The sequence below is a fragment of the Botrytis fragariae genome, assembly GCF_013461495.1.
Source record: "Botrytis fragariae strain BVB16 chromosome Unknown tig00000045, whole genome shotgun sequence".
Classification (NCBI taxonomy): domain Eukaryota; kingdom Fungi; phylum Ascomycota; class Leotiomycetes; order Helotiales; family Sclerotiniaceae; genus Botrytis; species Botrytis fragariae.
The window spans coordinates 2,452,125-2,478,302 of NW_023500991.1; the positions used below are offsets into that span (position 1 = coordinate 2,452,125).

General features: G+C 42.0%; 8 protein-coding genes across 8 annotated transcripts; 3 read left to right on the top strand and 5 right to left on the bottom strand.

Moving 5' to 3' along the window:
* Positions 1 to 867: 867 nt before the first annotated feature.
* Positions 868 to 2,370, top strand: Bfra_003937 (putative microtubule associated protein; the record flags this gene model as incomplete). The annotated part of the gene is made up of 2 exons (XM_037334342.1): positions 868 to 958; positions 1,025 to 2,370. 2 exons carry the CDS (start codon positions 868 to 870, stop codon positions 2,368 to 2,370), a joined length of 1,437 nt encoding a protein of 478 aa, XP_037194429.1.
* A 582-nt stretch (positions 2,371 to 2,952) lies between these two features.
* On the top strand, positions 2,953 to 4,621 carry Bfra_003938 (putative general amino acid permease agp3 protein; the record flags this gene model as incomplete). The annotated part of the gene is made up of 3 exons (XM_037334343.1): positions 2,953 to 3,088; positions 3,142 to 3,561; positions 3,606 to 4,621. The coding sequence occupies 3 exons, from the start codon at positions 2,953 to 2,955 to the stop codon at positions 4,619 to 4,621; spliced, it is 1,572 nt and encodes a 523-aa protein (XP_037194430.1).
* Positions 4,622 to 6,712: 2,091 nt separating this feature from the next.
* Positions 6,713 to 7,740, bottom strand: Bfra_003939 (uncharacterized protein; the record flags this gene model as incomplete). Its single annotated transcript, XM_037334344.1, has 2 exons — positions 6,713 to 7,119; positions 7,257 to 7,740. The coding sequence occupies 2 exons, from the start codon at positions 7,738 to 7,740 to the stop codon at positions 6,713 to 6,715; spliced, it is 891 nt and encodes a 296-aa protein (XP_037194431.1).
* Positions 7,741 to 9,056: 1,316 nt separating this feature from the next.
* Positions 9,057 to 9,910, bottom strand: Bfra_003940 (putative necrosis and ethylene inducing peptide 1 precursor protein; the record flags this gene model as incomplete). The annotated part of the gene is made up of 3 exons (XM_037334345.1): positions 9,057 to 9,439; positions 9,495 to 9,610; positions 9,669 to 9,910. 3 exons carry the CDS (start codon positions 9,908 to 9,910, stop codon positions 9,057 to 9,059), a joined length of 741 nt encoding a protein of 246 aa, XP_037194432.1.
* Positions 9,911 to 11,923: 2,013 nt separating this feature from the next.
* Bfra_003941 (uncharacterized protein) lies at positions 11,924 to 12,658 on the bottom strand (the record flags this gene model as incomplete). The annotated part of the gene is made up of 1 exon (XM_037334346.1): positions 11,924 to 12,658. One exon carries the CDS (start codon positions 12,656 to 12,658, stop codon positions 11,924 to 11,926), a length of 735 nt encoding a protein of 244 aa, XP_037194433.1.
* Positions 12,659 to 15,105: 2,447 nt separating this feature from the next.
* On the bottom strand, positions 15,106 to 16,230 carry Bfra_003942 (uncharacterized protein; the record flags this gene model as incomplete). The annotated part of the gene is made up of 1 exon (XM_037334347.1): positions 15,106 to 16,230. One exon carries the CDS (start codon positions 16,228 to 16,230, stop codon positions 15,106 to 15,108), a length of 1,125 nt encoding a protein of 374 aa, XP_037194434.1.
* Positions 16,231 to 17,842: 1,612 nt separating this feature from the next.
* On the bottom strand, positions 17,843 to 20,656 carry Bfra_003943 (putative centromere kinetochore protein zw10 protein; the record flags this gene model as incomplete). The annotated part of the gene is made up of 6 exons (XM_037334348.1): positions 17,843 to 18,333; positions 18,381 to 18,583; positions 18,642 to 18,761; positions 18,824 to 19,301; positions 19,386 to 20,421; positions 20,498 to 20,656. The coding sequence occupies 6 exons, from the start codon at positions 20,654 to 20,656 to the stop codon at positions 17,843 to 17,845; spliced, it is 2,487 nt and encodes an 828-aa protein (XP_037194435.1).
* A 704-nt stretch (positions 20,657 to 21,360) lies between these two features.
* Bfra_003944 (putative peptidase m16 inactive domain-containing protein) lies at positions 21,361 to 25,189 on the top strand (the record flags this gene model as incomplete). Its single annotated transcript, XM_037334349.1, has 4 exons — positions 21,361 to 21,458; positions 21,734 to 22,546; positions 22,598 to 24,818; positions 24,980 to 25,189. The coding sequence occupies 4 exons, from the start codon at positions 21,361 to 21,363 to the stop codon at positions 25,187 to 25,189; spliced, it is 3,342 nt and encodes a 1,113-aa protein (XP_037194436.1).
* Positions 25,190 to 26,178: the final 989 nt, after the last annotated feature.

The following is a 26,178-nucleotide window of genomic DNA, read 5'->3' on the forward strand; positions in this document are numbered from 1 at the left end:
GTGTGTATATGGGATGCTTATTTTTTGTACGTCAGTTTGGCTGTTTTGTATATATTTGTGCGTTCATTTTCTGCCGGCCTCGTAGGGCGGTGGTTTATCAACATATTGAGTGAGTATCCTGTTGTAGAAAGAATATAGACCTGATTTTGCAGCGCTTGTGAACGTGTGATTTCTCTGCAACATAACTAGCCAAGATCTTGTTGGAAAACACCAATTGAGCTACAAGTTCATACAATTCCATTGTAATCACTTGGCAATAGATTCAGAAAGCTTAAGATTGTGGCATGAGGGTATTCAGACCCAGGTCATTGGCATAGCTGATCGACAACTTTGAAATCACGGGGTTGGAGTGCACTCGCGTGAGCTATTGAATATGATATGGATGATGCGACTTGAGCATTTCCTCTACACTGTTTCCAAAAATCTCCAATAATCTTATGCTCTGATGTCAACGCTTGTGAATGCAAGAGGTCCTATCTTTCTGTGCCCTTGCCGCCTCGCAAGAGGTAGTAAATATTTGACTGGCAATGATCATTGATGCTGCTGTAAACGACGATGAGTGTTGACCTTCTTGAAGAGCTCATACCATCCTGTATAACAGACTCATGGAACTTGTATGAAATCAATGCATACACAAACGATGCTTAATCGACAAAGTGTACCCAGTATACATTTCGTGATCCAATCAAATTGGTAAAATCCCCGCGACGCCTCGACCACGCGTGGACCATCAAACTGCATTGATGGTACCAATGCACGGCCGGAAAAAAAATCCATCTCGAAATGCTTCATGTGCAAGAAAGTTCCTGCAAAGAAATCATCAATTCTTTTCAACTCTACAACTATTTACACCTTTCTGTCGCAAACATGGCACAAGGACAGGTTCAAGTGCATTTCAGCACCACATCTCCAGATATTGAACTACCTGAAGGAAAACAGCAATTGCTCGTTCCTACCAGTAAGTTTTAATCCAAGTTTCTCTCAGGTCTTCTTGAAGTCTTTTTCAAAACTAATGATAAAATAGATGTACGAAGATATGGACTTTCACAGATTCTCAATTCCGAGGCGATGCTCGATACCTCTTCGCCGATACCATTCGATTTTTTGATCAACGGAACATTCTTGCGAACGACCCTCGATGAATATCTTACTGCGAATGGATTATCCTCCGAAACCACATTAAACTTACAATATGTTCGAAGTTTGATTCCTCCTCTTTATGAAGCAAGTTTCGAGCATGATGATTGGGTTAGCAGTGTTGATGTTTTATCTGGTAGTTCTGCTGTAGGAACTTGGGGTAAAAATTCAATTGTTGAAGGACAGGAGCGCATATTGTCAGGTTCTTACGATGGACTTCTCAGAGTTTGGAACAAGTCAGGTCAGGCTATTGCAACATCTGCTCCTGCCAGTGTTGGGGGGCATACCTCTGGAGTAAAGGCTGCGAAATGGATCTCAGCCAGACAAATTGCATCGGCAGGGTTGGATCGCACAATAAGGATATGGAATTATTCTGAATCGGAAGATCACTTCTCAGCGCAATTGAAGCCAACTATGGAATTATATGGTCATACCGGTAGCATTGATTCAATCGCAGTTCATGGACCATCGAATCGCATTTTATCTGCTTCAGCAGATGGACAAATTGGTTTCTGGACTTCACATAAATCTTCGGCACCTGAAGTAAATACCAGTCTTATTTCTGGACCATCTTCCAAACGACGCAAAATCACAACCTCCACATCCACTCCTCAACGCGGTCCTCTATCTCTCATGGATTGTCACAATGGACCAGCAACTGCCGTCATTTTCAACCCTCAGGATCCTACTGTTGCATATTCAGCTTCTCAAGATCATACCATCAAAACACTCGATATTACCACTTCTAGTATTGTCGATACGAGAACTTTATTGAATCCTATACTCTCATTAAGCGCTCTACCAGGAATTGGTCATCAAATAATAGCAGCGGGTACAACAGCACGTCACATCGCTCTCATTGATCCTAGAGCTTCGGCTGCTACAACACAAGCCATGACACTTCGTGGACATACCAACTTCGTTTCATCGATATTTGCGGATCCTGATAGCAACTATGGATTAGTATCAGCAGGTCATGACGGAACTTGTAGGGTATGGGATCTTAGAAGCACAAGACAAGGAACGAAAGATGAAGGACTTGGCGTTGTTGGAGAAGCAGTTTATATCATTGAAAGAGAAAGTAGGAAAGATAAGACTACCAAGACAGTTGGTGGCGAGGGAGTTAAGGTTTTCGATGTTAATTGGGATAAGGATGTTGGAATTGTTAGTGCTGGTGAAGATAAAATGGTTCAAGTGAATAGGGGAAGAGGTGTTACAAGACCCGAAAATTAGTTTATATACCCTTTTCTAATAACCAAGTGGATTTATACTTGAAATAAGATTTTTGATTTGCACAACGATGTTTGGAATTCTGGAAAGATAATCACGTGAAAACAAATCTGTTTATTTGATGCATGTAACTACGTTCAGACTTTCACGTATTTGTCTACTTTAGAAGAACTTTCTGCATAGCGCATAGTAGTTCTCGTGTCCAATTTCTTATACGCCTTTTCAAACGCTATCACGGCCATGTTACGGCCCTTCATTGTTTCTAAAATGTTAAATAAGTCGAAATATAAAAGATCCTTTCCAATTTTAGTCATTAGTCCCATAATTTTTACTTCAAGCGATTGTAAAAATTGGGCTAGTATGGCATCATTTTTTTATCCAATTATGGTGAAAATCGTCCACAGACATCCCGTGGAGTGATCATATTTATATATCATATCCCAATAACCACTGAAATCGAATTGAATTTTACTTTGTAAATTCTCATCGATTTACATTACGCGGGGTCGGTCACCTTTTCGCCCCCAAATATACTTTGTTGTGGTATTGTAGAATATAGAACATTCATCTGTGAGATATTCAAAAATGTCACTTCCAGATAGAAAAGATGGTATTCAGAATACATCCGATGATGTGGGAAATGACACCCTTCCCATTGACCCCAACAGTGGGCTTTCTCGAGGTCTCCAGACTCGTCATTTAAGCATGATGGCACTAGCAGGTAACTACAACCCCCCTCCAACTCCCATATCATCAATCTAACAACACTCCCAGGAATCATCGGACCCGGTCTCCTCGTAGGTGCAGGTGGTGCCCTCGCATCTGGCGGTCCAGCATCCCTCCTCATCGGCTTCGGAGTCATTGGTCTCATCGCCTTCTCCATCATGCAATCCCTCGGAGAGCTCACCACTCTCTATCCCTCATCCGGCTCCTTCATATCTCTCACATCACGTTTTTTCGACCCCGCCTTCAGCGTCGCCGTCGGTTGGAACTATTTCATCATCTGGGCCGCCGTACTCGCAAATGAATACAACACTCTCTCCTCCATTTTCATTTTCTGGAGCGACAAAGTTCCTCTCTGGGGCTACTTTCTCATTTTCTGGTTTGCCTTTCTCGCCTTTCAGTTACTAGGTGTAGCCGCATTTGGAGAAGCAGAATTCTGGCTCGCGCTGTTGAAATTGGGGGCTTGGTTGCGTTTTTTATTTTCTCGATTATCTATGCGGCGGGGGGTTTGAAAGGTCAGGACCACACGTTGGGGTTCCAGTATTGGCATGATCCTGGTGCGTTTGCGGATGGGTTTCGAGGAGTTGCAAAGGTCTTTGTGTTTTGCTCGACTTTTTACGCGGGGTGTGAATCGATTGCTGTGGCGGCAGCTGAGACGCGGAACCCGAAACATGCGGTTCCTCTTGCGATTCGTCAGGTGTTTTGGCGCATTATTTTTATCTATATGGGCTCTGCCCTATTTTTCGGAATGACCTGTCCGTGGAATGCAGAGGGCTTAGCAAGTGCTGGATCGAAAGCGCTCAGAAGTCCCATGACCGTTGCGATACAAAACGCAGGGTGGGAAGGAGGTGTTCATCTCATCAATGCGTTTATTCTCGCGACGTGCTTGAGCGCAGTGAATAGTTCTATCTACATAGGCTCTCGAACAATTTTATTCCTAGCGCAGGAAGGACACGCGCCGAGATTTCTCAGATTCACTGATCAAAGAGGAGTTCCGATCTACGCGATTATTTTCACGAATCTCTTCGGTGCGTTGAGTATGATGAATGTTTCTTCCGGAGCGGGAGCCGCTTACAATTATATCGTTAATCTTTCCGGTGTCTCGACGTTTCTTGTTTGGGGCTCCATCTCGTTTATTCATATCCGTTTTCGCTCGGCGTGGAAAGCACAAGGAAGGAGAATTTCTGATTTGCCGTTTGTTTCGTTCGCGTATCCGTATAATGCGTATTTTGGATTGGCGGCAAATATCTTTTTGGCATTAGTACAAGGGTGGACGACTTTAAGTCCTTTTAGTGCGGGGGATTTTGTCGATGCGTATATTTTGTTGGCACTTTTTCCATTGATTTGGGTGGGGTATAAGATCTGGTTTAGGACAAAAATTTGGGATTTGAGAGAGATTGATCTGGATGAGGGGAGGAGAGATGATTTGGATCCTACGGAGGTGGGAGGGTTTGCAAGTTTAGAGGATGGAGAGGGAAGTGAGGTGGGGAAGAAGGTGCCGTTGTGGAGGAGGATTCTGAAGAATTTTTAGATTTTTGTTTGATGTTAATGATAATGAATTTGCCAGTGTTGGTATCAAATTTGTAACGTTCAAAGAAAAAGTGCTCGATTTTATCCCTCATAATCCTTGATCTACTGTAATCTATGGTAGACTAGAACTATCGCTTCAATTCACAGTGTCTCGCTAGCCCGTGATATTTGTGCAAAAACGACAGAGTGAGAGGTGATGAAACTTTTGATTTGCAGAAAACTAGTAAAAATGAAAATACGGAATGTACTGTGTTATCGAACTGAGAGCCTGGAGAAGAGAAATGGTTCAAATATTGAAAGGTAGCATAGATACCATCTTCCCATCTTGTCGCAAGGTGTAGCTCACTCATCTCAGGCACACGTTCAATTCTCAGGGTTATATCCCATATCTCTTGCAAACGAACAGGAAAGAAGACAAAGACAAAAACAGAATCAAATAATACTTTTGTAAAAGAAATACACCAGGCTTTTCCTCAAAATAATAGACCAGACGCAGTTCCTATAACTAAAGAAACTAGAATACCAAATACATTCACACCCCTTTTCCTTCCGTCCTTCTCCCTACTCGTATTCGACGATGGCTTGATCGATGAGTGCACGACTTGATGAATTCTTAAACCATGTACGGCATCGTAAGACTCCCGACAAGCGGACAGTATTGGTATACACAACGGAGAAGTACGGAATTTTCGGGGGGGGTGGATATGATATATACACGGCGCTAAAGATGCCTGTCGCTATATTGTAAGCCTGATCTCCAAGGGTAGTTCATTGAAGTGCGGAAATGACTCGGATTCGGCTGGTTTTATTTGTCCAACTTCATGATACTTCCTGGGTCGATGACTGCGGATCATAAGCGATGGTGGTATATATTCCTACCCACACTTGGGATATTCAAGCTGTGAGGGGTTGTGTTGAGTATCACAATGAATACAATATACTGAACCAGGGGAGCTGTTTGATCGATGTCCAGATCGCTTATTAGCAGATTGGATAACACCGCGACACTGACTATGCGCCATCATACAGGAAATTTGTAGAATGTGATTTATTTTGAGGACCTCGACCAAATGAAGAAGAGACGAAACGAAAGAACAGTCTTGAATAAGATGCGAAGGTGCCTATGGATATATTCTTCTCAATTTGTAAAAGCAGCTCGTTTTGGTGGAGTGTTTAAACAGAGGGGAAGACAGAGTGACCAAGAGAAATTGAGTACAACACGGAGGATCCCCTCAGAAATGTTCTTCGGTACCAAACTAAAAAGGAAAAAATTGTTCTGACAATTCGGCAAAAAGCATTAGTAGTATCGAAAATGTGAGATAACTATTCATTTCTCTATCTATGCGTTCGACATAGTGTTTGCACTCACTGGAAAAAGTAAAATGATCGACATGCCATAAAGGTGTTGATACAACCAAAAGAAACTGCGGCGCAAGCCGTGATCATGTCCCCGCTCTGTATAACACACTCCTACTGGAAATCAAGTTAAAGAAAACGCCATTATATGCATGAGGTAGCAATGACGCTTAAGTGAATGGAGCATTGAAATTGACGGATACCGACGTCAAATTACTTCAGTGACCAATTGGAGCTAGACAACGAAGTCCACAACGATATTTGAAGTTGTAGTTGATGGATTTTGACATGCATCACATTGTTAAACACAAAAATCTAAAGCAGGCTGGTCATTAGACTTTGAGAATACCTGATACATTGAGATAAGCACACCGAAATTGCAATGACAGACACTTGCGCTGAAAACCTAGAGGACAAATTCGAAGATTATGAACGTGTTGCTGCCACTTAACTTTCAGACAACAGATCATCAAAAGCAGATGCTCGAACCAATCAAAATGATGTAAAGATAACCAAAGAACGTTGAACGTACAGCTTGAACATTTAGATCAAGCGTCACAAAGCAAAATAGCCATGGCAAAACAGTAGACGAGAAGCGCCAATACCAGAAATGAATAGCAATATTTCCAATAAATTGGAGAGAAATAAAGCGTGAATGATCTCCGCTCCTGATACTCACACAAAGCCGTCTTTTAAGAAGGCAAAAGACTGAACCTCGTGAATGCTCGACATACCCTTATGTCGCAAGCAATTTTCTACTCTTCATATACTCAGCCTTCTTCACTCTGAATGCTGCTTTGGCTCGTCCAAGCTTTGCTTTCGTTGACGTAGTTGTAACGCTCATGTTTCTGATGATCGGCATCTCGTACTCTGGTTCTCCACACTTCACAGTACAAAATTCCTCTAAAACATCAAATTTGATCGATGCTAAGCCTTGAAGCTGCTCAGCATATTCTTGTTGTGTGGATTGAAAAGACTCCTCAAGCTTTGGTTCGTATGGACTTTTATAGAAATTTAGAGAAACGTCGAGATCTTGAAGATCAATGAATGAGAGATCGCCATATCTATCAGGTGTATAGGCATGTGCATTATGTGGGTATCGGCGAGTGACGAGTGTAAGTATGTCAAGGCTTTCTGTGGCAGCTAGGTAATTATCAAGAAACACTTCAAGGATGCTCGGGTCTTGATACTCCCATCACTCTTGCGCGTTGTACCCCTTGTCAAGAGCAGTTGCCGGAAAAGAATTGGCAAATACAGCTAATTGTTTCAAATTCTCGAACCCAGGTCGCCCATGATGAAAAGTTTCGCGATGACCAATATACAAGGTGTCGACGTCGAAGTTGAAGTTTTGAAGGGTGACTCAGGCGAAGCGAAAGTCTGGGTATATCTCGTAGACGCAATATTGAATGACTCACGACAGACATACAAGGTTGTGATAGGGCTCGATGATTCAAAAATACAGTCTGGGACGTGTATAACTTCATGCGTCCCCCAACGCGTTGAACTTTTCCATCTCACAATCCAGGTCGGGCGAAGAAGCACAACCCGTGGCCCAGGTAAAGATGCTTGCCAAATCATAACCCTAATATCGAGCGGCAGTTTCATGAAACAAATGAACGTGGCTCCGTCATTAAGGTCGTTATCGAAGTAATTCGGCAGATCTTCGAGGGCGGATAGAACTCTTGTATTCGGGGAGTGAGCAGTTTGGACATTTCGGAACCAAGATCTCGTATTCAGTATCGCAGTGCATGAAATATACAGCATGAGTATTGACATTTGACCTTAAACTACGTTGCTTAGGCAAACTAGGCTTGAGAGGGTTCGATCTTTTGGGCATTTCAGAAGTACAAAAAAGACTGACTGAGATTTGATGCGAGTTTGTGTGATTTTGCCTTTTGTGTGGAAGAATTACTGTTCCTAGATGCCGAAGAAATATATGCCGAGCTCTACGACTGCGCTACAGTCCGACTACATAATCGCAAGCAATCAATGTCTATTTCAGAAGAAGCGAGAAGCAAAGCTCGCGGGATTGCCATAGTATTTCCCCGCTGTGTATAACAATAACGTTCAAAGGAAAAGACAAACGCTCTGCAAACTTTTGCTGGCGCTTTAGGTCAAGGTCGGACACACAATGCATGTAATGCTTGTATTTTGTATGGTATGACTGAATTGAGAAAGAACAGGCATATTGCTGACTTTCATCATCTGCTGGGTAAAGATATTTTGCCAACTAAGCATATTTCATAAGCAAGTCATAGTTTAATCCTGGGGCTCGAGATCTCAACTTGATCGTTTTATGGGTGACTCGGCCAAACAATCAAATTGATTAGAGAGCGATATGAGTTGGTATCTCCTAACGTCATGTAAAATGATATTTCTATTGGTATTAGATGCCATGATCGAAACGTGGTAGTTGCATGGTTAATACTTCTCTGGGGTTGAAAAAGACGAGGTCTACATGCACGCAATATTATCACGTACATATCTACTTACACGGCACAACAAACTGCTAGAAGGGTGGTTCTAAATGAAAGAAAAAGCCCAAACACTTCTAGTTTACTCTGGGAGAGTGTGACTTCCAGAACCATGCCATCTGGTTTGAGCAGGAGGAGTTAGGTTACTTGGACTCCCCTGATCTCATGCTCTTCAACACCTTCGATTGGCTGATTGAAACAGAATGCCGAATTGACAGATGTTTGTATATTGACATTATTATCAGTCAATCTCAGCCCTAACCGGTAGTTGATTTAGAGCATCGTACCCCGCGTGGTGCCAAAGCTCCCGCTCACATGATGATCCAGTTTTTGCTTTCAGGGTCAAGAATTTGGAAAGATTAGTGCAAAAGTAATCGATTTTATTACAGCTTCTTCTTAAGACTCAACAAAGAGATACAATAGAAAACATAAACCGGAGCCCGACCCATCTCATTCTCCAATGCCTTCCCATTCATTACTCGTACTCGCACTTCAGACCATCAAGAAAACCAGAAAAAGAAAGAAAAAACCCCGGAACAATGCAACTAAGAGTCTGACATGACAAACTTTCAGATTCTCCAGAACTCTGTCTAGCAAGAAAGAATTCTAGATCGCTGCCTTGACGAGGTTGTTGGCGAAGTTTGCGTCATTGAATGGACAAATGGCCTTTCCGAAGATGGGTTTATTTAAAGCTGTCTTGCTAACTTCTGGCAAGAAGTCATACCACATCATTGGCAAATCTCTGCCCAAGGTGTTGGTGAACTGCAACTCGTGGTTGGTTGGGAAAGAGACATAGTATTCGACCTTCAATCTATTGCCCTGGCGTTGGGGATTTGTCGTTTTCTTGAGACTTCCGTGGCCAGATGCGGCGGCACCGATTAAGGTGGGGTTGGCGACGGTAGGGTTGTTGACCCAGACGACGACGTGCTCCCAGTCGTGACGATGACCTCCGACGACGTTTCCGGCTGCAGGTTGATCCTTGGGGAAATCTGGGGAGTGTTAGAAGGTGTGAGATAAGTGGGTGGAGATGGAGGGGACACTTACACCAGGCGTACATGATACCATAGCGACTTCCAGACCAGCCACCTCGGACATAGGTTTGACCTTTGCTCTGATCACGGCAGCCGGCTGAGACATTGCCAGTATCTTGGAGTCCACCACTGCAGGATGTATTAGTAAAGCGATATTAGAAGGGAGAGGAATAAGTAGTTTTCATACCTGGTGTTGCCATTACCATCAACTGCACTGTATGGTTGACAACCATGAGCAATGTGGATGAATGGCTCGAATTTCTTCAAGGTGTTACCCAAGGCGTTACCAGGTACGTTTTCTCCCCATGGGTTGATCGAATCGTGAGGGACTACAGCGCGAGCTTGGATGGTGCTCTCCTCAATGGGGGCTCCCTTGACTGCTGCAGCGGCAGCGAGGATAGAAAGGAATTTTGCGTTGGAGAAATACATCTTGAATAAATTAGATTAAATTGCTGATCTTAATGATTGAGGTGATTTGGAATAAATGAATGAATGAATGAATGTGGAAGCTGATTCTGATGATGCTGATGATGGATTGAAAGAGAAGACATCGTAGATGCTTATATACTATTTTGCTATCATCACTCGATGCATTCAATCCGCACAAGAGGTATATCCACCCTGACAATTCCCAGCAACATATTCTTGCATTGCCTCAATTACTTCTTCCAAGAGCTTCAATTCTATCTTCCAAGAGCCTCAATTCTTTCTTCCAAGAGCTTCAATTTCGGTATTTACCCATGCCGGGCTTTTTCAATTCCCATAACATTTCCCCGAGCGACTTTCCATCTCTGGTTATCCACATACTGTGACATTCACATTGACAATGTAAAGTACTCAACAATCTTGGCAATCGCATCTTCACTAAAACCGTCTAACATTGTGCACAAATCCCTTGGCCTTTTCCGAATACGATATGCGATGAGCCATTTCAGATGAGATATAGAAACACGTGAAATGAATGAGGCTCGTATCGAAATTTCACACCCATGATTTCGCTTGGCGTCACAGTGGATTTCTGTTTTTAACTTTTAACCTTAAATTCTCTTAACCTTATTTTAGGCACAAATCATGAATGTAAAATTGTAGAAATTATGCTTCAAATATGCAATGCCGACAATCCCAGATACATGTTTATGGTTAAAACTCAAAATCGTTGGTATACAGGGTTACACCTGTGCTGGAGCGGTGGGGTGGATGGGTGGGTGGTGCATCCAAAGCACCGGCTATAGTCAGAACAAAGCAATTGTGTCCTCGGAGAAGCTGTAACATCGTAAACTCTGCATTCAATACTACAGACTTTCAATGAACCAGTACCTCAATTCGAGACCATAGTATAGAACTCGAGCAATTAAGATTCATACCAGTCACCACAAACATATAGAGAAACAACCCTCACTCCTTCTCCAACAGTACAAAACGCTGTCGGAAATGCGGACATTCTTCAATTCCCTCCAGGTATTGATCAACAGGAAACATCACATTCTAAACCCACAACAAACAAACCCCATATAATTCTCTTATTTGTCAATTATTGAATCAATTCGCTACCATTTCTTAAGCTTCCGCATGACATAACTCATCCCTTTACCCTCACACCCAAACCCAAATATATTAATCGAACCATTCCACCAATCTTCGAATTTTCGCTTAAGCACAGCCTGCCCCCTCTTTTCCCTTGACAGATCATGATCTTCGGCAGACCGGTACCGGTAAACGACCATACACTGGCTTCTCCAAGAACGCAACGTGCCTGCCAAGATTATGCTTAACTGTGAATCACCGTTTAGTTCATCTTTGCCTGGGTCTCATTGACTCTTTCGGTACTTGATGGCCCGGATTTCGAGAGCTTTCATGATTGTTAATTCTGAACAAGAGAATGGTTTCCAAGTAATCTCATCCACTAAACGAAAATTTTGCAAACAGGCTCTTGGTATTATAATCGGTGTAGAATGATCACGCCATAAAATTTCTCGAACGACATATTCCTCGGACTACGTATAAGAATTTCATGGGACTGCCTTCTCTCCTACGCTGGAGGATGATACGAGTAATGGCAATACACTTTAATCTCCAGTAAACAGCTCATGAAGGTGAGATTGAGAGCCAAGTATGGATAGCACTAAGTAGTCATGGATATGTAATTGTATATCGTATTGCCGTGGTTGTCAAGCTATCGAAAGATCTCTGGGTAGTTGATGGAAAAAGTGAGTGAAGCTATTCCCATCTCAGATGAACATAAGAATAATTTGAAGAAGACAAGAAAAGGAAATTCTCTCTCTCGACGCCTCTTCCCTGAGAACCACACAATCAGACGTTCCAGATCTCAATTTCAACCCTGACACCGAAAACTAACTTTGAAATTCAACAAGATGGCTAACTGGCCAAGGTGATTTTGCAAAGCTCTAGCCCTATTGCAAATTCTTCAGGGTTTCAAGCCACTCAATTTCCAATTCCCATCAGTCTAGAGAGCAGAAATGTTCCATTAAGCATCTCTTCCCTTTTCCTTTTCTTCCTTTCATATTCATTTTTCTTTACTTGATATTGTGCTGCTGCTTCCTTCAACTTCATCTCCATCGCTTTCGTCGTCATGGTTTTGCATTCAATAATGGGCATCTCAAAAGAAGCTACACCGCCGTTTGCAGCAGCTTCTTGTTGTCTTACAGTATCCAAACTTTGAATGTTTGCTAAGCTTGGTCCTAGCTTGATGCCATGAGAACAATATCGATTGCGGAAAGATTCTTGTTTTCGTTGTAGTGCTTTTTTGGTAATAGGATCGTACGGACTCTCATATATGGCCAATGATGCGACAGTGTTTTGTAAGTCGATAAGTGTGAGATCATCATAGACAGTCAATGGATGGCGCCTATTGATGAAGATAACATTGGTGATACTGCCACAATATAACATGTGGTACAACCAATCACCAAACGCGAACTCACGCATAGAAAAGTTCCTGATATGATGTGAGTATCCATATGTTTCTTCTGGATCACTGAAAACAGCAAGACGTTTGACTTTTCGAAAATCGGAAGACCAGCTCGCACAATTCATCTCTACTTGTAAGTGTTTTGTAATTGGTCCACCATCGAGGTAAAGAGTGTCGATATCGAAATCAAACCATGTCTGGGCAATATCTCCATCAAAGACCTGCTGGTACTCCTTCATTACCACCATATATGCTTCGCGACGTACATATGCCAAGTGAATATTACTAGGTGATTCATATTCAAAACTTGTTTTTCCATTTGGTAAATTGAGTAATCAACGTCGTAGATGAACGATGCGTGGTCCTGGTAAAGCTTCTTTCCAAATAAGATATCTCATTTGCTCTGGCAATTGAGCAAAAAAGACAAACGACCGAGTATGGGGTTCTTTTTTGATAGGATAATAGTCCGAAGTTCGTTTGGGAACAGGTATATCCATACCATGCCAAAGCAAACACGCTGGACAGCAGACTGAGGGAAGTATGCACTCGGTATCGCAATGGATACAGTAGACTGCATGAGTGCTTGGGTCTACTAAACTACCATATCGACTGGGTCCAGTACCCACTGGACAAAGGTCAGGTGCATAATCCATTGTTTCAAAGTAATTCATGGTAGCCGAAAGACGTAGCTGTATTGTATCTTGATAATGATATTGTCTACTTCAAGGGAAGAATAGCTACAAGTCTGAAGAGAATCAAAGAATATATTTTGAAAGAGGGGTGCGGCTAGGCTACAACGCCAAAGAAAAGAAAGATTGAACTCAACATCATCTTACGAAGAAGCAATCAAGTAGGAATTCAAATTAAGCAGAGAACCCAGAGTACAATGCAGTGATTGGATCATTGTCTCGAAACCATATAATTGGACTTTCGAGATATGGCGAGTGGGAGTGTGGGTAGGAAGTAAGAGACAGTTTCATTGCCAAACGGATGTTGATGCTGTTCTCTTTACATGGAGACTTATCGTCACAATGGAGGATAAGAGAATACTAATTAGATTAGATGATAAATATAGAACAAGTAGTATCATGCTGGGATTCTAAATTGTAGCCCCGCCCCCGCATATATCATCACTCCATAGAACTAGTCGGCCAATAGAAAGGCGCCGATTCTGTATCTTCATCCCCCTCTTTCTATTATTTTTGTATTCTCAAAATACGAAGCCATGATTAGCAACAATACACACATCTCTGAATTTAAGTGTTGACGAATAAAGACAAAGATATAGTATCATTCCCTCACTTCAGCAACTTGACACCAGAAACCAAACAGATTATCTAGAAAGACCCAGTTTCACAGCCACATCTAGCATCACTCCAGCCATATTATAAAGAACATAATTATTTTCCTCATTGTCTTGCAGAACAGACGAAAAGTCTCATCTACACACACTGGACGCGCAAATCAAATCTACTTCTTTATGTGTGTCATGAGGTGTACAATATCGCTCTTGAATATCATACTAAGATATCTCAATCTCCAGAATTAAACTCCACCTCTCCAGCTGCTTACATGATGTTCAATTCCGATACCGATGTTATATACTTGTATCGATTTACTTGACGAGGATGAGAATTCCATACTATAGCCCTGGGATGCAGATAAAAACAAGCGTCCTCCCCTATCTTCGCCGCATTATGCATCTGGCTCTCTCTATAAGAGCAGAATTTTCGAACCTCCAAACCTAAACACTAGTTATATCAATTTCTTTCCAAAACGGGAAGACAGTAACACTGATTCATCGCCGACACAAAAAAACCACTTCGATAATCTAGTCTCGATCAACCTACCAATATCGGAATTTCCCTGATCTTCACCAATAGCCATATGATCAAGTCAAATCAAGAAGCAGACCTTTCTTTCCACACAAAACACGTACAAAAAAAGCATTCAACGTGTATACCCAGAAAAAGGGAATGTAACAAGATAGAGAGATCATGTATGCATGCAATATTCTCTGTATTCAAAATACTAATCAACAAGAATGAAATTATGACGACTTGACTTATGCAATGGAGATGAAAATCCAGCACTATGATATAGCTCAGGCAGAGTGTGAATGGAAGAGAAGAGTGGAAGATGGGGTTGAAATGATGGATGTTCTGTATCTTGTGTAGCAGCAATTGCTTTTCATGGAAGATTGAATCATTGGAATATGATAGAATAGAATGAATAGAAAATTAGAATATCGTCGTAATGACCTCCTACTTCTTGAAATTATTTTCAAGTGCTGGAGATGATTTCGTGTAATTGTTAATCGGGATTGATGTCATTTATCTAATCAAAAAAAGGAATCTGTTAGCACTTACTGTCAGATCTAATGATATTGTGTGATGTACAAAGGGGATTATCGTATAGGAATAAAAAAGGAGGGATGTTCAGATGAATTGGGCGAGCTGTTCTAGGGAGAGAGCAGGAGCTAGCAGGAGTCTTTCGCGAGAATCATAGATATAATTGCAGGTATAGATTATGTCTCATGGAGAACAATGAGTATACGGAAGCTACAAGCATCGCTTTTGTATCTTAGGTGCTTCAAATTTGGTAGACTCGGGAAACAAGGTAAGAATCTTCGATAACTGTATCAAAATTTTAAATTTATTTTCTTAATTCGACTTTCTGAATTTATATCCTTAAACTAGGTATTCCTCCTAATCTCCGTTCCCCTCCTCCTCTCTCTCTTTTCCCCTCTCTTTCTTTCGCTCCCCCTATCACCACTCCCAGCCCTACTCCCACCCCCAGCCCTATCCCCATCACCCCCCTCTACTCCCTCCAACCCAAACGTAACCATAAAACTCGACCCCCTACTCACCGCCTCCAAACACACCCTATCTCTCGCCACACTAAATCCCAACTCCCCAAAGCCCCCCGCCGGCCCCAACGTCTCTTTCATCTCATTCAATGCCGATGCATCAATAATCAACTTCCAATCTAATTTCCGTTCCTGAGTCCCTTTTTCTGTACCCGGATTTTCGCTTCGTTGGCGAGAAAGCTCGATGATTTGTTCTTTTTGTTGGTTATAGTTTTCATGGGGAGATATCGATACATCACCACCATTTAGCAGTTGCGCATCCGGGGATTGAGAATACTCAAAATCGTGACTCCAATCTACAATAAGCATGAACTTATAAATCTCTCTCGTCCTTCTTCCCACGCTTCTCAACACTCCTCGAAAGTCATAATCCCCGCGCAACTCCCCCAAAGACGGAATTACCGTGTCCATCACCCATTGAGATACCTGCGAAAGAACCCAAGAAAATATCACTTCCAGCACGAGAAGCTTTGCAAATCCGTAAATGGAAGATTCGTCGCCGGTGCTAAAGGCCCAGTAGTGAAGATTATAGATTGTAGAACGCCATTCGAGATAGGTGTGCGTGGTTTCGGGGGTGGAGAGGAGGGATATGAAGCTGTTTAGGAGAGATATCATGAGGGTATTGAGGAGAGAATGGAGGAGCCAGCATAGGGTAATAAGGAGGTATGATTCGCTGGGTGAAGGTGGTTGAATTTCTGATGTGGAATTCTCACAATGTGAGGAGCGTGAGGGTCGGAGGGATTTTTCACTTCGACGTCGAGATCGATTTGGGGGTTGATGTTGATGCAATACTTTAAAAAGGAAATATTGAACCCCAATCATCCAAAACCAGGCAAATAGATTTTCAATTAGAAAACTCGTGAAGGCGAGATTGAGAGGTAGAGATGAGATGATTTCGCTTTGGTGTTCGAGATCCAGACCCTGTAGTTCTCTGAGCGAAGAGTCGTCCATCTTCGATAGAATGTGTAGATGACTGGTGGGCTTGAGATGAGCTGGATTCAAATACATATGTATATAAGAATATGAGATCCCAATGCAATGCTGCAAGTAAAGTATGTGGAACGCCCGAAGATAAAGAATGAAAAAATCAAATAATGAAATCCAATCTCTGCAAAGAAAAAAACAAAAAAACTAAAAGACAAACCTCATGATATTTCTATAAAATAAAAATACCTTTGACGTTACATTCCCTGCCATCTACCAATATAAGACTCAAACCCTTACCCACTCACCCACCCATCCATACCTACCGGTACATATAAATACATCAAAGACAAGCCTCAATTAAACTCAAGACATCCCCTTCCCCTTAACACAAAACCGCGCAGCGCAGCGCAGCGTAACGCACTATTCAACGACCCCTCCAGAGCCATTCATAAATTTCACCGGCAATCAAGCACGTTCAGTTCAGCTCAGCCCTAACCAACAGCACACTAATCCAAAAACATACCTCCAATCCGTCAAATACGCTTTACGTGTACCCCCATGCTAATACGACGTATCGAATACGCCTGCATAGCAGCACTCCATAAATATCTCCATAATTCTTTACGGATGAACCAATAAGAATGTAGAGAATACGAAGACTGGCACTATAGTTATGCACGTGGTTTGTGCTTCAGGGGTTCGATCGAAAAGTGCGAGAGCGAGATGAGAGTGCGAGGTATGCGAGATATGCTATGCGAGCTGCGAAATGGTACCTCGATGCGGTGGGTGAGCGAGAACGAGAGCGAGAACGAGATGTGAGGCATGGGAATTGAGGATTGAGATGGAAGGTTATCTTTCCATTTATATATTTACTTACTTGAGGATTCGTCATGTTGGTATTCTATTACTCTGATGGTTACGAGAAGTGCTTGATTCACGATATCGCAACGGTAAATAAACTTTATACGTAGGTAACCTTGACCGGAGAATCGAGGGATAATCCATCCATTCATACGTGAATCTCAATTTACTTCACCTAGAATAGCATCCAACACCTCCCCCTCCGAAAAGATATCGCAAACAAAATCCCTCATCCAATATTTCCAATTCGATAATCTTCCTCGAAATCGGCGTCCATTGCAGAGACAAAACTCAATCACATCACATCACATCTCATCACGCGTCAAATTTTCTGCATCTTCTGCATAAAGAGGCTGAGACCGTTGACTTGATATACCCTGTTATCTACTTATCATACCTCCCACCCAGTCATTCAACCTCATGCATTTGAGACCTGGGGAACCGAAATTCGATAATTAAGAAACTTCCCAATTGAATGTCGACGTATATACACCACCATCAAGGGAGCAGTTTTATTGTATGCTTAGACTGATCTGAGAGACAAGAGGTAAGCATAGTAAATCCGAGTTCCGTTCATATGTTTTTACTCGATTCAAAAAGTTCGGACAATAGAAATAGCGCCGTATATTGTGATCTAGCTATTCATAGTTATAAAAGCTTAAGCATCCAGCTTGAAACCTAGTGTCGAAGGTATATACAAGCTTGCTTAGATCCTCCTTATCCCCCTCGTCTTCTTCATCCACTTTGCCCATACCTCCAATTCAGTCCCTGTTCCTTACATACGACTAACATCCGGTAACGGCTTCTCCTTAATATCCTTAATCAGCGATCTCGAATTCGGATTGTCCTCAAAACTCAACTCAATCAAATCTCGCACTTCGTCTTTCGAAAAGTACAAACTAAGATGACTTTCAAACCAAAGATACCTAATATCCTTCAAATTACTCTGTAGAACTTCACTCAGGAATTGCATTTTAAGCCAATTCCCTGCATAAGTTCCAATTTCATTCGCTTTGAATAAAGATTCTAGAGCGTCAACTTGTTGAATCAGCACTGCTATTCTTTCAGCGTCATCCACTCCCAAATCTGTGAGTTCGAAAATATCGTTGATGATTTTAGTAGCTACCGTGTTGACCAATGTACCAACGGCCGATGCCCAAGTTGAAGATGGAAGTATTTCTTTCCAAGAGGCAGATTGTTGATTGATATGACCGATAACAGCACGGATTGCGTTCTCGCTGTCATTATATACGAAATTCTGAGAACCTAGATAATGTTAACAATTGCACAAAATGATATCTATGTGTACATACCACCAAGTAAATCGTGTAAGATTGTCCGTTGTGTATCCATCTCATTTTTATAAGCTCTCTTTCCAAAACTTTCAAGAGGTCCAATCTCTGAATCAATGTTGACAAGACTCAAAGCTCGTGGGGTTATGTCTTTTCGTAGATGCCATTCTTTCGAGAAACTTTTCAATTTATCCACCAACCATGTAGCATCGTTATAAGCAAACCTAGATAAAATAAGTGACAATGCTATATGGAGAGGGCAATGCCAAACTCAAGACTTACATATTTCCCTTTGGATCATCTACATAGTAACATGGAGACACCGCACGATACATTGCCAAAATCAACGTAGGGATCTTGGACAAGGCACCAGCAGCAGGTGATATGGGAAGAGATTCGTTCCTGTACAATGTTAGTGGTGATTTGCAGGAATTTGACTTGCATTAAAGTTGTCATATACGTACTCTTCCTGCATCAATTTGGCGCCATCTTCATAAATAGTGACAACGTGATTGAATATTTTCAAAGGAATAGAAGATGTCCAATACTTTTCTGAGAGAGTGACGTTTCGCCTTTCTGCTGGGTCATTTGACTGGGTATGACTAGTAGGACTATAATGAGTCCTCGGGGCTCTGCGCGTGTCGGGGGTTTCATCGGTAGGCGTTTCGACAGCAACTTCATTATCGTCACCCCAGCCCCAGGCATCTTCTTCATCTACTTGAAGAATATTTGGATCAGGAGTAATGGACAGCGAGCTTGCCCTTCTTTCCTCGTCAAAAGAAGCTCGGCTTCTTGGAATAGGTTGAGTCTCTTCCTCTTCGTCTTCTTCACCCCAGCCCCATTCATCTCTCACAGTCTCGCCATTTGAAGTGACATGCATACCGTCATCCCTGGTCACCATACGCATTTCAACTCGTTTAGCTTCAAGAGGTTGGCCAACGCCTAGCATTTGAAGTCATTAGTGTCAATACATAGGAAATAAATGGAGGATCCATTTGGGGAGATGAAGAGGGGAGGTGAACATACCAAGGGCTAAAGCATTACGAACTCGGTCCAGTGATGTTTCTCGCTTCTTAGTCAACCAAATTCTAGCGGCGCTGAAAACCCATTCATCGAATTTCTCTGCTCCAGGCCATCCTAATTCTCTCAAAGTATCGGCAAATTCACCTGTACGACCTAAAGCCTTTTGGTAATCGACCATATCGTCTAGGGACGTTGGTACAGATGACTCTAGCCATGTTCCGATTATTATTTCAGTTAGATCAGGCATCATAACCTTAGACAAGGCTTCGACCATTGTCTTGGGCAGGTTCTCGTCCAAAAAGCGAATGATGTCTAAGAGATCCTTGAACAAAGATTTAATGCTAGTATCTGAACGATCTTCAGTAACACGCAAAGTGTTATTCTCAATACATATTTGGAAAACAGAAGGTGATGATTCCAGGCCAGTACGAGGTCGTATAATTGTTTCAGACAATTGCTCCCATAGATCTTTGCCAAATTCGCCAAGCTCTTGAAATCTCTCCAATCCTATTGCAACATCATCCAAAGATGTTGAAATACCGTCAAATTTCTTGTGGATCGTGATAGAAGCTTCTTTAGGTTGGATATATATCAATGATTTCCGGATCTCACTAAGCTGACCATTCAAAGATCCCTTCAACTCATAGTATCGTGTATCCAGGAGCCGAACCGCTCTTACAGTAGTTTCCGCTGGAATCTCCGCAATTTGATGACCTGCAATATCGAGTGACTTTAAAGCTTCATGTATTTCTTGTTTGTCCGCCTGCTCCACAACTCTGTCCAGGGAATCATTCGCACGTTTTATGGATTGTGCACATTCCAGTAAGTGTGCATTGAACTCAATCTCCTTCACTAAAAGTTCAACATGGTTTTCATGATTGTGTACATCGGTAACTCGAGATTCATCCGCTTCTGCTTGTTGAACGACTTCATTCGCCAGTTTTCTTGACTTGTCGATATCGTCCTGGAGGGCTTGCGCGTGTTGTATCCATGTATCGATATCGACAGCGGAATCTCTACTGATTTGACGAACTTCAGTCTGTACGAGACATAGTTAGCAAGCAAAATAGTGGGTAGGTAGTGATTAACAAAGCTGGGGATTTTTGGAGACACACCTCGAGGGATAATTTAGCCTCACCCAAAGCTTCTATAGCTAGTGGAAGAGCTTCATTTCCAACCGCAGATGCAGAGACTTCCTCATTAGGAAATTCTCCATTTGATGCAAAGCCAATGAGAGTTTTGCTAAGTTGATCAACTGCTATTGTGGAGGCCATGTTGTCAAAGTCTTTGGGAACAGTAGGATACTCCAACCAGCACTGAGCCGTTGTATCCAAATAAATTTTCTAAGACGACCAAAAGCTAGGGGCGTGAAACTCATGTAGGTACCTAGTATTTATCTGAACATCACTAACATTCTTTTTCGAACATCTTGAATGAGATTATGACAAGGTGGAACCAGAAGCTATGGCATAATCATCTGATGACTAAGAATTATGCTATCAAGCGCGCGGTTAAGCTGATGCGGTAAGAGTGGGTTATCACCCAATGATAATTATCCAGGGCGTCTATTCATTCCTTCGTTGTAAGGCTATTAACTTTATATTTTATTTATATTGTTCATCGTTCAACCTATTCACCTACGTACTTTTTCACCAATATCTCGGCCTTTCTCTGTTTTGCGAAGGAAATCATAAGTTTCAACGACATATCCAAATAAGAGGCGATCCATTCATTTTTTGCCTCTCTATCTAGTTGGAGGCTACTTCTCATCTTCCCTGGCGACCTCAATTCGCCAGTTTTCCCGTTGGACCAGGCTAGGATACCAAAATACCCAACAAAGGTACGACCAAACTTGCCAAGAGTACCAGATTTCTTTCTCTAATCACATTGTTCTTCCTATTCTTTAAATATTTTTCCAAGAGATCTTTGTCCTCTTTAGCATAGTATCTTTGTTGTTTTTTCTGTCTCAATCATTCTCATGGCGGGGTACAATTCTCCCCGCCAATTTTGGTATATGGCAATTGCTATTATTCCTTTACTTGCTGTTGTGATTTACCAAGCGGTGGATTCGTCCTGGTATGCTTTATTGCGCTATTCCAATCGATTCCATACATCCTCTCATCCATTGCAGTCCGGCTTTGAAACTCTGGTGGTTTTCAAAGACTTTGTCATTTGTGTGATGCAGACTATAGCTTGATTCTACAATCATTGCACTACTTCAAGACAAAAAGTTGTAGTTCTCTTTTCGTTCCTTTCTAAATACATCTCACCCTGTTTTCTTCGAACTTGACACATGACTTTTTATGGATGTTGAAAATTATTTGATCAACCTCAATCTAACAATATTTCAGGTACTCTTCTCGCAAAGAGCTGCTTCACTTTTGGAAACCCAACTCCTTCATTAAGATGCCAAGTCAAACGAAGAAAACTTATTTCCGTACAGTGCAGAATTTCAAAACTGATTACGCCCCTACCAACATTACCCAATATGTCTCAGAACGTACTGGCATGAATGTTGTTGTGGTTGACCAGAAGGGACCTCAAGTCAATGGATATTTTGCATTGGCTACGGAAATTTTCGATGATTCTGGATCACCACATACCTTGGAGCATCTTTGCTTTATGGGATCAAAAAGCTACCAGTACAAAGGCTTACTCGATAAACTTGCCACTAGAGCTTACTCTAATACTAACGCATGGACTGCTACGGATCATACTGCCTATACATTAGAGACAGCAGGATGGGAAGGATTTTCTCAAATCCTTCCTGTTTATCTTGAGCATTTGATCTTACCAACACTTACCGAAGAAGGCTGTTACACAGAAGTCCATCATGTTGATGGTGAAGGTAACGATGCAGGCGTTGTGTATTCAGAAATGCAAGGAATTCAAAATACTGGTTCTGATATCATGGACCTCCGTGCTAGGCAACTTCTTTATCCAGAAAATGTTGGATTTCGTTACGAGACCGGTGGTTTGATGGAAAATTTGCGTATCTTGACCCCAGAGAGAATTCGTGCATTCCACAAGGAGATGTATCAACCTAAAAACCTTTGTCTCGTTTTGATTGGTGAAATCGATCAGAAGGAATTGCTTGAAATATTAGACACTTTTGAGGAAGGTATCTTAGATGACATACCATCTCCAACAGCTCCATTCAAGAGGTAAGTGTGTTCAGTTTTGACTATCAACAGATAATATTCTAATATATATAGGCCATGGGTGGATTCTGCTCAACCACCACCACTCACTAAAACCATAGTAGAGACTGTATATTTCCCAGAGGAAGATGAGTCGATGGGAGAAATTTGGGTTGGTATGTTTGGCCCTGATTGTAAAGATGCCGTCGAAACAGGTGCTCTTAACGTTCTCCTTGCATACCTCGCTGGATCTTCCGTTTCAATTCTTGAAAATATCATGGTTGAGAAAGAAGAGCTTGCTAGTTCAATTTCATATTGGTGGGATGCGAGACCAAATTCAGTGATTTGGTTTCAACCAACTGGAGTAGAAACTGAAAAGCTTGCATTCGTAGAGAAGCGTCTTTTTGAACTTCTTAGGGAGGCTTTAGAGAAACCTCTAGATATGGCATACATGAAAAATTGTCTAGAAAGAGAACGCAGACAATGCAATTTCGAAGCCGAAAGTTCTCAGCGTTTCTATGCTGAAGCCATCATCAATGACTTCCTTTTCGGTAACAGAGATGGTTCTACTTTGAAGGATTTGAAATCACATGCAGAATTTGACACACTTGATAAATGGAGTGAGCAACAATGGAAAGATTTTCTGAAGAAATGGATCGTCGATGCACCTCACGTTTCTTTACTCGGAACCCCTTCAGAAGAGATGTCGAAGAGAATAAAGAAAGAAGAGGAGGCTAGAGTTGCAGAGAGAAAGGAAAAGTTAGGGCCAGAGGGGCTTAAGAAATTGGCTGAAAAGCTCAAGACGGCAATTGCCAAGAATGATGCCGAAATACCTGCCTCACTTCTACAGAAGTTTTCCGTTCCTGGAACCGATTCAATCCACTTTCACAAATCAACCACCGCTAGATCTGGTTTGGCCAAGAAATTGGGCGCACCTACCAATGAAATTCAAAAGGTCATTGATTCGCAAGCATCTGAGTCTCCATTGTTTTTACAATTTGAGCATGTTCCAACAAATTTCGTTCACTTGTCAATGCATTTTGGCACTTCAGAAATCCCTCTGGAGCATAGACCACTGCTCAGTTTATTCATAGACAACTTCTTTGATACACCTATTTTTCGCGACGGAAAGAGAGTAGAATTTGAGCAAGTCGTTACAGAATTAGAACATGACACTATTAGATACGAAATGAGAGGGGGTTCTAGTCTTGGTGACGCAGAAGGTCTTATGATTCAATTCCGAGTTGAGCGAGAGAAGTATGAAACAGCCATCGAATGGATTCGCACTATGATGTTCGATGGTATTTTTGATGCTACACGTCTCAGTACTGCGGTTACTAAGATCCTCGCCGACATTCCCGACAACAAGCGCGATGGTAATGGCATGCTTTACACCGCTGATGGTATGCTTCACATGTCCAACGAATCGAGCATGAAAGCAAGGACTACTCTCGTCAAGTCAGTCTACATGAAACGTCTCAAGAAGCTTCTCAAAAAAGAACCGGAGACTGTCATCGGCTGGCTCGAAGCCCTTCGCAAATCTATTTTCAAATTCAACAACATCCGAGCCCTCGTCGTTGCAGATATCAATAAACTCCCAGCCCCAGTACAAGCTTGGAATCCACTCATCTCTTCCCTCGATAAACCTACGCCCGAAACAGATCTCCTTCCTATCCGCAAACAGCACACACTTCTTTCCCATGATGGACAAAATCTTGGCCAAGCAGGAGCTATTATCATCCCAATGCCTACCAGCGATTCTTCCTTCCTACTAACAAATTCCCGTGGCCCAAGCTCTTACACTGATCCTCAACTCCCTGCACTCCGCGTCGCTCTATCTTTCCTACGCGCCGTCGAAGGCCCCTTGTGGACAGCTATCCGTGGAACAGGTTTGGGATACGGATCTTCATTCCATAATGATCTTGATACTGGATTTGTTCAATTTAGTGTCTATCGTTCTCCAGATGCTTTCCGCGCTTTTGCCGCCGGTAAGAAAATCCTCGAGGAATACATTTCAGGAGAGAAGAAAATGGAAGATTCAGCATTAGAAGCGGCTATTAGTGATATAGTCGTTGAAGTTGTCAATACACAGATCACAATGGATCAAGCTGGGCAAGATAAATTTGTCAAAGGGGTAATGAAGGGATTACCTGAAAATCACAATGAAGAATTGTTGAGAAAGGTTAGAGATGTGGGAAGAGAAGAGATTAGAGAAGTTATGAAGGAAGTTTTGTTAAAGGCTTTTGAGCCGGGAATGAGTAATGTTATGGTTACTTGTGCACCGATTATGGAAGAGGTATGTTTTGTCATTTTGTTTCTTTTCTTCTCTTTCCCCTCGACTTATTTCCATCCCTCCCCGATATTCTCCCCCTACTTTACTCACTTGTTTCCCTTTCTTCAATCAATCCTCTAACTATACACAAAATCAATACTAACCACGAACCTCCTGAAAAAAAGGCAATAGTAAAAAACTTCCAATCCCTAAACTTCAAAACACAAGTCCGCACCCTCGCAAGCTTCGAAGATGATTACGGCTTAGCAGCCCCAGAAGACGACGAAGGTGGAGAAGAAGATGAGGACGAGGATGAAGATATGGAAGATGAGGAATCTGGCAGTGAAGAGGATGGCGAAGAGGACGAGGAAAGTGATGTGGAGATGAAGAATTAAGATCCTGCAAGATATGCTAGCCTAGCTTGATTGGAAAGGTGGTTGTTTGAAGGGTCAAATGATTAACTGGTCGAACAGGCGGCAGGCATTTATTGTCGAGCATGAGTTTCTGTAGATACCTAGATATTCAGGAGTCTCGATTTTGCATTATTATTGATGTTACTATTGGTGTCAGTTTTGGCATTCGTGATATCGAATGTTCTTCGCACGCCCCCATCATGTAGATGGATGATAATTTGGATTGCACTTCTCCGGCTTATCCAATTCCAATCAAGAGTAGATATCGGGGTATACATTACATAGATACTAAGAACTCACTATACTTTCCCCAAAGATAGCCAAGAAGTAAAAAACGAAATGAAAGTAAATCACAAAGTCAAATATAAAAAGCTTCGATTCGAATTTCAATCTCAATTTCAATTTCAATCGAAAAAATCTCTCGATATAAAACTCCTATCTATTTTGACACCCCTCCTATCCACTTCGTCCATTGATTCATCATTCATCCATTCACCCGCTAGCTCACTCACTCATAGCCCGCTGACCAACTCACTGGCAACCACCCAAATTGGATGAACCCCCTCTCATTCTCACTCCGAATCACATTCCCATTCTCTCTCTCCCTCAATGACCGGTGATTGCGCCTTCGCCCCTTCTAAGTTGAGGGGGCAAAAAATCTAATCTTACAATAAATACAAAAGATGCCAAATCTCTCATTCTAGCATCTTTCCACTCCACTCCGCTTCGCAAGGTCTTTCCTCTGACCTCCGACCCCTGCTCATCTTCTCATCCTCCATTGCTATCATATCGTATCAGGTTTCCGCCATCAATTACAAACGAAGAGGAAAATGCCATTCATTATCTTTCTTCATGCGATAAAACTTTGTAAATCAAAAAGAGTCAAAGTTGAGAAAAGAAAACCAGACCAGCATTAACGCCAAACGACTCGATGTGTTGAAAAGAGTACATGTTTTTTTTTGATAACCCCC